The 12,319-nt window shown below is 43.8% G+C and overlaps 1 protein-coding gene across 1 annotated transcript in view; it reads right to left on the reverse strand.

Annotated features, from left to right (window-relative positions):
* SRGAP1 (SLIT-ROBO Rho GTPase activating protein 1) overlaps positions 1 to 12,319 on the reverse strand; it is a 193,514-nt gene that overhangs the window by 5,999 nt on the left and 175,196 nt on the right. The window contains exons 20-22 of the mRNA XM_011972934.1: positions 12,042 to 12,222; positions 10,482 to 10,616; positions 10,005 to 10,344 (exon numbers count right to left, since the gene is read on the reverse strand). Of these exons, the coding sequence (XP_011828324.1) occupies positions 10,005 to 10,344; positions 10,482 to 10,616; positions 12,042 to 12,222 (656 nt within the window). The remainder of the gene's footprint in view (positions 1 to 10,004; positions 10,345 to 10,481; positions 10,617 to 12,041; positions 12,223 to 12,319) is intronic.

Here is a 12,319-nt window from a genome sequence, read left to right on the forward strand (position 1 = left end):
ACTAAATGAAATGAGCCAGTCACAAAAAATACAAATACTGTATGATTCCACTTATAGGCGGTATCTAAAGGAGTCCAATTCATAGAAACAAAAAGTAGAACGGTGGTTGCCAGGGACTGGAGGAAGGTGAAATGAGAGGTGTTTAATGTGTCCCGGGTTTTGGTTTTGCGAGACGAACACATTCTGGAGCGATGTTTCACAACATTGTGAATATACCTTTCTAAACTATACATTTAAAAATGGTTAAGATGGTCAATTTTATTTTATTTTATTTTTTAACCACAATTAAGAAAGAAAAAGGCAGAGTGTTGTGTGAGATGGTAGAGATCCACTGCCCTGGTGACTGAAATGTCTCTTACTGACATATTCCCAGGGCTTCTTCCACTCATCTGGAGCATACCCCTCATGGCACGGTTTAATGGCAACTCATTTCCCTATTCATCTCCTCAACTAGACTGAATGCGAGCACTCAGAGGCTGCGGCTATTATTTAACTTTGTTTGCATAAAACCTAGTGTGAGACCTGGCATACAGTAAATGCTCAATAAAGATTTGCTAAATGAATAATCTAAGACACTGAAATTAAATCACAGTCTCCAATAATGAATAAACCAAGATACGATGATTATGTATGGATGTGGTAGTCTTTTGAAAAATCTCCATTAGGCATTCCATTAATTTGTTTAAGAAAATAATTTGCATGTTTTTAATGAACACAATGATGGCATGCTTACTTGTCCCCATGGGAAAATCTGAAGGCTAAAGATGGAAAGATAAAAAGCAAATCTGGAAGCTGTTTTATGAGGGTGACATCACTTTTCTAGTTATTACTTTCATATGTGATTTCCGTTTGTGGCTAAACATATGGATTTGGTTTTTTTTACAAGTATTTACCTCAGAGACATGTGCGGAGCCTAGTTATCTGTTGAGTTTTTGTTTTTACAATTTACATTTCTTTTTTTTTGAGACAGAGTCTCACTCTGTCACCTAGGCTGAAATGCAATACTGCGATCTCAGCTCACTGCAACCTCCGCCTCCTGGGTTCAAGCGATTCTCGTGCCTCAGCCACCCGAGTAACTCGGATTACAGGTGCCTGCCACCATACCCAGCTAATTTTTTGTATTTTTTGTAGAGACAGGGTGTCACTATGTTGGCCAGGCTGGTCTCAAACTCCTGACCTCAAGTGATCCATGCGCCTCAGCCTCCCAAAGTGGTGGGATTACAGGCATGAGCCACTGTGCCTGGCCTGTTTTTATAATTTACAATTAAAAAAAATTTCCTGATTCTAGAAGTCAAAGGGTTAAACAGACCTTATATGCCTTCCTACCTCCAAGCACCTAAATCCCTGTCTCTCTAACCCAAATTATGTTTCATCTGCTTATTATAAGCAGTGATGTTATAAGTGTCTCAAATCATTACATTCAGCTATAGTAAAATATTGCTGGTTGTAAATATGCCTCAAAGGGCCTTGCATAGCACTTTAAACAGAAAAAAATAAAACAGTCAAAGCCTTTTTGATTTTTGCTGAGAAGTTGCTGTACATTTAAAATTGCTTTAATTTTTAAAAAACACATTAAATTTCTCACAATCTAATTTGCTATCCCAAATTCTTTTTAGTTAGAACACTGAAAATAGCTTGGACATTTGTCATACTGGGGCCAGATTCCTTGGGTGCTTTTTATTAAAAATAACCCACCTTTAATACTTTTCCATGTTTCATTCATTTCTCATTCACTCTGTTTTGAAATCTACTTAGTTTTTAAACTTCAGTGATAGCTGGAAGCTGCTTTAGATTATTTGAATGGTAAACCCTGAATCTATTCACCTCTTTTCTCGCTGACTATAAACATACATATATTTGGAGACAGGGTCTTGGTCTGTCACCCTGACTAGAGTGCAGTAGGGCAATCATAACTCATTGCAGCCTCCAACTCCTGGGCTCAAGCAATCCTCTTGCCTCAGCTTCCAAAGTACCTGGGACTGCAGACACGCACCACTACTCTTAGTGTGATGGTTAATACCTAGTGTCAACTTGATTGGATTGAAGGATGCAAAGGTGTATCTGTGAGGGTGTTGCCAAAGGAGATTAACATTTGAGTCAGTGGGTTGGGGAAGGCAGACCTACCCCTAATCTGGATGGGCACCATCTGATCAGCTGTCAGTGAATATAAAGCAGGCAGAAGAACGTGAAAAGGTTAGACTGGCCTAGCCTCTCAGCCTACATCTTTCTCCCATGCTGGATGCTTCCTTCTCTCAAACATCAGACTCCAAGTTCTTCAGTTTTGGAACTTGGACCGACTCTCCTTGCTCCTCAGCCTGCAGACGCCTTATTGTGGGACCTTGTGATTGTGTGAGTTAACACTTAATAAACTCACCTTTATATGTGTATGTATTCCATTAATTCTGTACCTCCAGAGAACCCTGACTAATACAGATTTTGGTATCAGGAATGGTTCTAGAGGAACAGAATATTAAGGATGGAGTTCTTTCATTGGTTTTGGGGCTTCTGCTTTATATGATTAGACCCCAAAATACTAAGGACTCTACTTCTAATAGGATGAAGAACACTGATAGTGCTTGCTGTGAATTGTTTAGAGAGTTATGCAAAATACATGCATTTGACACTCCTGATTCATCGCTCATAAGAGGCAAGGAGTTTAGTAACTCCATACGTAATACATTTGTATAGAGTATTGTGTAGAGAACCAAGGAACATAATGAAGCTCGTTGGTTGTTCCTAAGTTCAGTGGACAAAGTAATGAAAAAAAATGATGAACTCAAGGATTCTATCTCCTGGCTTCAGAAGCAGATACCAAGCCTCAAATCTGCTAAGACTGCCCTGAGTGAGAGTCTTATCTCCTGCAGAGAAAGAGCTGAAATTGTGGAAAAACAGACACAAGCTCTTATCATTAGAGTGGCTGACCTGCAATGAAAGGTGCATGCACAGCCTTGCTAGGTGTCTACTGTTAAAGCGAGGGCATTGATTGGAAAAGAGTGGGACCCTACAACTTGAAATGGGGATGTGTGGGAGGACCCTGATGAAGCTGGGGACACTGAGCTTGTAAACTCTGATGAACCTTTTTTGCCAGAAGAAACGGCTTCCCTATCCCCAGTAGTGGCAACATCCCCTCCCTGACCCATGCTGCCATCAGCCTTTCCACCTTTGTCTGAGGAGATAAACCCTGTGCTGCCTGAGGCAATGGTGATGGCCTCTCGTGAGGCAGTTGCCAGGCAAGATAATGTTGACTCTCCTCAGGAACCATCCCCAACACCTGTTTGCTTCTAGACCTATAACTAGACTAATGTCCTGGCGGGCCCTTGGAGGTGAGGTTGAGAGTGTGACCCATGAAGAGGTGCACTATGCTAGAAAAGAACTCCTTGAGTTTTCTAATTTATATAAATAGGAATCTGGAGAACAGGCATGGGAATGGATATTAAGGGTGTGGGATAATGGTAGATGGAACATAGAGTCAGATCAGGCTGAAATTATTGATTTGGGCCCACTAAGTAGGAGCTCTGCATTTAATGTTGCAGCTCGGGGAGTTAAAAAAGGTTCTAATAGTTTATTTGCTTGGTTAAGTGAAATGTGGATTGAAAGATGGCCCACTGTGAGTGAGCTGGAAATGCCTGATCTCCCTTGGTTAATATAGAGGAAGGGATCCAAGGGCTTAGGGAGATTGGGATGGTGGAGTGGATTAGTCACTTTAGACCTACTCATCCCAGCTGGGAGAGCCCTTGACCAATGCCTTGCAAAACAGATTTGTGAGGGCAGCACTTGCATTTTTTTTGAGATGGAGTCTGGTTCTTTCGCCCAGGCTGGAGTGCAGTGGCGCAATCTCGGCTCACTGCAAGCTCTGCCTCCTGGGTTCATGCCATTCTCCTGCCTCAGTCTCCCGAGTAGCTGGGATTACAGGCACCCATCACCATGCCTGGCTAATTTTTTATATTTTTAGTAGAGATGGGGTTTCACCATGTTAGCCAGGATGATCTTGATCTCCTGGCCTTGTGATCTGCCTGCCTTGGCCTCCCAAAGTGCTGGGATTACAGGCGTGAACCACCGTGCCTGGCCAGCACTTGCATCTTTGAAGAGCCCTGTAATTGCTGTTCTCTATATGTGAGATCTAACAGTGGGAACCGCAGTCACTCAACTACAAAATTTAAATACAATGGACATAATAGGATCCTGAGGTGGCAGAAGCCAAGTGGTGACACTCAACTGTCAAAGACAAGGTGGGCGTAGCTACTGTAATGGACAGCAGAGGCAAAGCGGCAAGCAGAATAGTCTGACTCATGCAGAGCTCTGGCATTGGCTAATTAATCATGGTGTTCCTAGAAGTGAAATTGATAGGAAGCCTACTGCATTCCTACTTAATTTATACAAGCAGAAAACTTCTAGGTCAGATGGACAAAAGACTAATTTGAATTATAAAAACAGAGAATCACGGCCCATCAATCAATTTCCAGACTTGACCCAGTTTACAGACCCAGAACCTCTTGAATGAAGGGGAGGCCAAGTCCCCTTGAGGAAGGACCCCGTTATATTACTGACAATTTATGCAGTGAATCTTTATCCCATACTTTCCCAAGGGGACCTCCAGCCTTTTACCAGGGTAACTGTGTAGTGGGGAAAGGGAAATGATCAGACATTTAGGGGACTACTGGACACTGGCTCTGAGCTGACATTGATTCCGGGGGACCACAAACATCATTGTGGTGCTCCAGTTAAAGTAGTGGCTTGTGGAGGTCAGGTAATTAATGGAGTTTTAGCTCAGGTCTGACTTACAGTGAGTCTAGTGGGTCCCCAGACTTCTCCTGTGGTCATTTCCCCAGTGCCAGAATGCATAATTGGCATAGACATACTTAGCAGCTGGCAGAACCCCCCACATTGGCTCTTGGACTGGTAGGGTGGGGGCTACTATGTGGGAAAGGCCAAATGGAAGCCATTAGAGCAGCCTTTACCTAGAAAAATAGTAAATTAAAAACAATATTGCATCCCTGGAGGGATCACGGAGATTAGTGCCACCATGAAGGACTTGAAAGATGCAGGGGTGGTGATTCCCACCACATCCTCGTTCAACTCTCCCATTTGGCCTGTGCAGAAGACAGATGGATCTTGGAGAATGACAGTGGATTACTGTAAGCTTAACCAAGTGGCGACTCCAAGTGCAGTTGCTAAACTAGATGTAGTTTCATTGCTTGAGCAAATAAACACGTCTCCTGGTACCTGGTATGGCGCCACTGACTTGGAAAATGCCTTTTTCTCCATTCTTGTCCATAAGGCCCACCAGAAGCAATTTGCCTTCAGCTGGCAAGGCCAGCAGTATACCTTTACTGTCCTACCTCAGGGGCATATCAACTCTCTGGCTTTGTGTCATAATCTTACTTGGAGAGACCTTGATTGCTTTTTGCTTCTGCAAGATATCACGCTGGTCCATTACATTGATGATATTATGCTGATTGGATCCAGTGAGCAAGAATTAGCAAACACATTGGACTTATTGGTGAGACATCTGTGTGCTAGAGGATGGGTAAAAAATCCGACTAAAATTCAGGGACCTTCTACCTCAGTAAAATTTCTAGGGGTCCAGTGGTGTGGGGCCTATCAAGATATTCCTTGTAAGGTGAAGGATAAGTTGCTGCGTTTGGCCCCTCCTGCAACCAAGAAAGAGGCACAACGCCTAGTGGGCCCATTTGGATTTTGGAGGCAACACGTTCCTCTTTTGGGTGTGTTACTCTGGCCCATTTATTGAGTCTCTGACCCATTTATTGAGTCACTCAAAAGGCTGCCAGTTTTGAGTGGAGTCCAGAACAGGAGAAGGCTTTGCAACAGGTCCAGGCTACTGTGCAAGCTGCTCTGTCACTTGGGCCATAGGACCCAGCAGATCCAATAGTACTTGAGGTGTCAGTGGCAGATAGGGATGCTGTTTAGAGCCTTTGGCAGACCCCCATAGGTGAATCACAGCAGAGGCCTCTAGGATTTTGGAGCAATGCCCTGCCTTCTTCTGCAGAGAATTATTCTCCTTTTCTTTATGAGATGGAGTCTCTCTCTGTCACCCAGGCTGGAGTACAGTGGCGTGATCTCAGCTCACTGCAACCTCCACCTCCCTGGTTCAAGTGATTCTTCTGCCTCAACCTCCCGAGTAGCTGGGACTATAGGTGCGTGCCACCACACATGGCTAATTTTTGCATTTTTAGTAGAGATGGGGTTTCACCATATTGGTCAGGTTGGTCTTGAACTCCTGACCTCATGATCCACCTGCCTTGGCTTCCCAAAGTGCAGGGATTACAGGCATGAATCACCGCGCCTGGCCAACTACTCTCCTTTTGAGAGACAGCTCTTGGCCTGTTACTGGGCTTTGGTGAAAACTGAACATTTGACTATGGGTCATCAAGTCACCATGCAACCTGAACTGCCTATCATGAACTGGGTGCTTTCTGACACATCAAGCCATAAAGCGGGTCGTGCACAGCAGCATTCCATCATCAAATGGAAGTGGTATATATGTGATTGGGCTCAAGCAGCTCCTGAAGGCATAAGTTACATGAGGAAGTGGCTCAAATGCCCAGGGTCTCTACTCTTTCGCACAGCCTGTACTGATGGCCTCAGGGGGAGTTCCCTCTGATCAGCTGACAGAGGAAGAGAAGACTAGGGCCTGGTTCACAGGTGATTCTGCATGATACGCAGGCACCACCCAAAAGTGGACAGCTGCAGCACTACAGCCCCTTTCTAGGACATCCCTGAAGGACAGTGGTGAAGGGAATCTTTCCCAGTGGGCAAAATTTCAAGCAGTGCACCTGGCTGTGCACTCTGCACGGAAAGAGGAATGGCCAGATGTGTGATAATATGCTGATTCATGGACTGTAGCCAATGGTTTGGTTGGACGGTCAGGGACTTAGAAGAAGTATGATTGGAAAATTGGTGATGATGAAATTTGTGGAAGAGGTATGTGGATGAACCTTTCTGAGTGGTCAAACTGTGAAGATATTTGTATCCCATGTGAGTGGTCACCAATGGGTGACCTCAGCAGAGGAGGATTTTGATAATCAAGAGGACAGGATGACCCATTCTATTGACACCACTCAGCCTCTTTCCCTAGCCACCCCATCATCACTCAATGGGCCCATGAACAAAGTGGCCATAGTGCAGGGATGGAGGTTATGCATGGACTCAGCAACATGGACTTCCACTCACCAAGGCTGACCTGGCTATGGCCACTGCTTAGTGCCCAATTTGCCAGCAGCAGAAGCCAACACAGCCCTCGATATGGCACCATTCCTCAGCGTGATCAACCAGGTACCTGGTGGCAGGTTGATTATACTGACCTCTTCCATCATGAAAAAGGTTTGTCCTCACTGGAAGAGAAAGTTACTCCAGATATGGGTTTGTCTATCTTGCATGCAGTGCTTCTGCCAAGACTACCATCTGTGGACTCACGGAATGCCTTACCCACTGTCATGGTATTCCACACAGCATTGCCTCTGACCAAGGCACGCACTTTACGGCTAAAGAAGAGTGGCAGTGGGCTCATGCTTATGGAATTCATGGGTCTTACCATGTTCCCTATCATCCTGAAGCAGCTGGATTGATAGAATGGTGGAAAGGCCTTTTGAAGTCACAATTACAATGCCAACGAGGTGACTATACTTTGCAGGGCTGGGGCAAAGCTCCCCAGAAGGCTGTGTATGCTCTGAATCAGTGTCCAATATATGGTGCTGTTTCTTCCATAGCCAGGATTCACGGGTCCAGGAATCAAGGGGTGGAAGTGGAAGTGGCACCATGCATCATCACCTCTAGTGACCCAGTAGCAACATTTTTACTTCCTATTCCCACGACATTATGTTCTGCTGGCTTAGAGGTCTTAGTTCTATAGGGAGGAAAGTGCCACCAGGAGACACAGCGACGATCCCATTAAGTTAAGTTTGCCACCTGGACACTTTGGGCTCCTCCTACCTTTAAGGCAACAGACTAAGAAAGGAGTTACAGTGTTGGCTTGGGTGACTGACTTGGACTATCAAGATGGAATCAGTCTACTACTCCACAATGGAGGTAAAAAAGAGTGTGCATGGAATACAGGAGCTCCATTAGGGCGTCTCTTAGTAGTACCATGCTCTGTGATTAAGGTCAACGGGAAACTACAACAGCCCAATCCAGGCAGGACTACAAATGGTCCAGACCCTTCAGGAATGAAGGTTTGGGTCACCCTGCCAGGAGAACAACAACAACAACAACAAAAACACGACCTGCTGGGGTGCTTGCTGAAGGCAAAGGGAATACAGAATGGGTAGTAGCAGGTAGTCATCAATACCAGCTATGACCACGTGGAAACAGGGACTGTAATTGTCATGTGTATTTCCTCCTTCTTTTGTTAAAAACATGTTTGTGCATGTATACACTTGTACTAGGAAAATATCTTCATTTTATTTCCTTTTTCCTTTAGCATGTGACATAAGATTATATTGACTTCCTATCAGCATTTAAGTATTGTTAACTTTATGTAATAGTATTTGGGCTGGGGATTGGTGCATTTGCGGTTATAGGAAAGGACAAGTGTATTATGTTAGGTGTAATTATGAACTTATTATTGTTTTTATTTGAAGATTATGTATGATCTCAGGAGATGTTTATGGGTTCAAGTTGACAAGGGGTAGACTTGGGATGGTTAATATTAAGTGTCAACTTGATTGGATTGAAGGATGCAAAGTGTTACTCCTGGTGTGTCTGTGAGGGGGTTGCCAGAGGAAATTAACATTGAGTCAGTGGGCTGGGAAAGGCAGATCCACCCTTAATCTGGATGGGCACCATCTAATCAGCTGTCAGTGAATATAAAGCAGGCAGAAAAACATGGAAAGGTTAGACCGGCCTAGCCTCCCAGCCTACAACTTCCTCCCATGCAGGATGCTTCCTGCCTCGAACGTCGGACTCCACGTTCTTCAGTTTTGGAACTTGGACTGGCTCTCCTTGCTCCTCAGCCTGCAGATGGTCTGTTGTGGGACTCTGTGATCGTGTGAGTTAATACTTAATAAACTTCCCTTTATATGTATATATATTCCATTAGTTCTGTCCCTCTAGAGAACCCTGACGAATACACCTAGCCAATTAAAAAAAGGTTTTTTTGTAGACATGGGGTTGTGCTATATTGACCAGGCCTGTCTCAAACTCCTGACCTCAAGCAATCTTCTTGCCTCAGCCTCCTAAAGTGTTGGGATTACAGGTGTAAGCCACCCACCAGGTCTGCAAACATACTTTCTCATGGCCTGTGCTGTGAAAAGAGCCAGAACCAGAGGGCAAAATGGTAGAATGATGGGCAAATTCATTAGTATTGTTTCCCTTTTACTTGGTCAATTTTAATCATTAGAAGAAAACTACAGAACCCTTCTCTGTAGTCACTGTTGGGAAGCAAAGACCTGGATGTATTCAGGAGGTACATAAGATCCAGACTTGTTGTTCAAATGTCTATCTATTATTGATCACATTATTTATTAGGGCTCATCTTTTCTAAGTTGAAAGTACCATCTTTATCATATACAGTAGGAGTCTGTACTATCTGTGGCTTCGGGCATCCACTGGGGGTCTTGAAACATATGCCCTGCAGATAAGGAGGGACTCCTGTTTTAAGATATTTCTGTTTCTGGGCTCTCCATTCTGTTTTATCCATCTGTCTGTTTTACTAGCTGTAGAATGCATTTAGGATCTGGGGAGGGCCACTGCTTCCCCATTCTTTTTCAAAGTTTTTCTGGCTATTCACAATGATATGTTTGAATGTCCTGGGTCTTACGTTTCTGTCATGTTTCTGTTTAAATCACTGTGAACCTTTGGGCCCTTCCAGTAACAAATTGTTCAAAAAAGACTCACAGTCAGGGCCTAAGTTAAAGAATGAGCTGCTTTTGTTTCTGTTTTCTTTAGTTGATTCTATACAGAAATATAGCTACATAAAGTAAATCCTTCACACCTCCTACATCACACTTAAGTATTTAAAATGCAATACGTAATTAAAAGCATTGTACCTGAGCAATTGTCTCTGGGTCCAGTGGCTTGTGGTCATTGAAGCCTGTGTATTGCCCTGATGATGTGGACCTTCTAATGGGAGGGCTGTCAATCTTCTTGAGGGAGTCGTGCCGGCTGATGTTGGTTAGGCTGCCATGGCCAGGCCTGCGCCTCCGCTCAGGACTGTCATTGTTGAGGCCACGGTTCTGCAGCAGGCCCCGGGGGTGACTGGCGAGGCTGGGGGACCCCAGGTCAACTGAGGAGTTGGAAAGGGCATGTGGAGGGTGGAGTGGGCAATGGCCATCACTGGTCCTGCCAGGACGCCTTACTGGAGGGGGTGGCTCTCCTCTTTTTCTTTGCCTAGACATTCACAGAAACAGGGAGAAAACAGAAGAGCTTATCACACTGGGCAGTACTGCAAGGCTGAGGGTGCAGTGGCTCCTTATGGCCCCGGAAGGAGTGGAGGCTTAGGGGCCTGATTCCCAGGCTCTACCTACCTGGCTAAATAGCCATCAGGATGACGATCTGTCGGAGAGTTCATGTCCTTGGATGAGGACTTGTCTTCTGTGACTGGCCCACTGCTGGCCTCACTGTCGGCTTTTTGGCTCAGAGTGTCTGAAAATGTATCATCCCTGAAACAGTAAGATGAGTGGAGACAAAATTTACTAGATTTACAAATTTTACAAAATTTGCTAGATGAGTGGAGACAAAAATTTACGTGATAGCATTTATGGATGAAACAGCATTATGTATGAAAGACCTTCTTTTATTAAAATAACTTTTTTCATTATGAAAGCAGTATAATTTCATTACAGGTAAAACAGCAATTTCAGTTATACAAAAAAGAGTGAAATAATCACCCATAATATAACATGCAGAGACAACTACTGTGAGAATTTTAAGAAATATCCTCCTCCATCTTCTATTCTACGCCTGGGATACATATCTGTGAGTGTGCACATACATATGTATGGCATTTATACTACAGTCACGTGTTGCTTAACAGCGAGGATACATTCTGAGAAATGTGTTGTCAAGCAGTCTCATCATTGTGGGAACATCACAGAGTGCACTTACACAAACCTAGATGGTACAGCCTATTGCACACCTAGGCTATATGGTGGAGCCTACTGCTCCTAGGCTACAAACCTGCACAGCATGTTACTGTACTGAATGCTACAGGCAGTTATAATACAATGGTGTAAACAAGTACTTGTGTATCTAAACATATCTAAACATAGAAAAGGTACAGTAAAAATAGGATATTAAATCCTATGGGACCACTGTCATATATGTGGTCCACTGATGCTCAAAATGTCATTGTGTGGTACATGACTGTACAGATATTTATGCAAATTTATTTTATATATGAATATATTTATATGTAGCTATTTCAGATATATACGACTATATGTATATACACGCATTTCTTGGCTTCTGAGATACACATTTTAACATTTCTGAAATCAGGCTGAATCATTCAGTCACTGTATACCTTTTGTGTCCTATATTTATTTTTTCCATAAAAAGCTACAATTTTGGACTACACATTATTTTGCAACACGTTTCTTTCACTTAATATGTTATGACTATCTTCCCATATCTTTAAATACTTTTGAAATTAGAGCTTTCTCCTCAGCAAAAAACAAAACAAAACAAAAAACAGCATTGCAATGATTCCCTCTGACTTTAGGTCAGTGTCCTTCCTCTGGGGAATCTGGAATTGAAACGGTAAACAGACATCAAGAGAAGAGCACTGCTGTTTTTGGAATTACCAATGTCACTTCAGCTCTTAATGCCATTCTCTGCATAGGTTATTTTTCTAAGAATCTGAAAGCTTCAGAAGATGTCTCCCCCGAGTTGTTGCTCCAGACCTCCTGGGCCCTGACTTACTGTTAGCAAAGAGCCACTGGCAAGATGAGGAACTGTGCCTAGCTCTGAAGTTTTATCTCTGTAATCCCTTCTGCTCCTTTCTCACAAGACCAAGGTCAGTTGAAGAACAATGGCTGGAGTCCTCTATTGGGAGCACTCAGGCAATCAAAGTTGAGACTACTCACATATCCTGCACCACTATATACTGGTGAGGCACCAGCCCGTCAATCCCGTTGTGCCTGCCTTCCCACCAGTCCTCAGATGCACGGTGATACAGCAGCAGGGAGGCACCCTTCTTGAAGGATAGTTCTCTGGCGGACCGCCCAACATAGTCAAACTTGGCTATTGCTTCTATTGGCTCACATTCTACAACGAACACACCAGAAAACAGTGAGAAACAGGGTTGTTAGGAAGGCATGGTATCCTATCTGTGAGGGCTACATGAGGCTGGAAAATAATCAAG

This window comes from Mandrillus leucophaeus, unplaced genomic scaffold (genome assembly GCF_000951045.1).
Source record: "Mandrillus leucophaeus isolate KB7577 unplaced genomic scaffold, Mleu.le_1.0 Scaffold132, whole genome shotgun sequence".
Lineage (NCBI taxonomy): Eukaryota > Metazoa > Chordata > Mammalia > Primates > Cercopithecidae > Mandrillus > Mandrillus leucophaeus.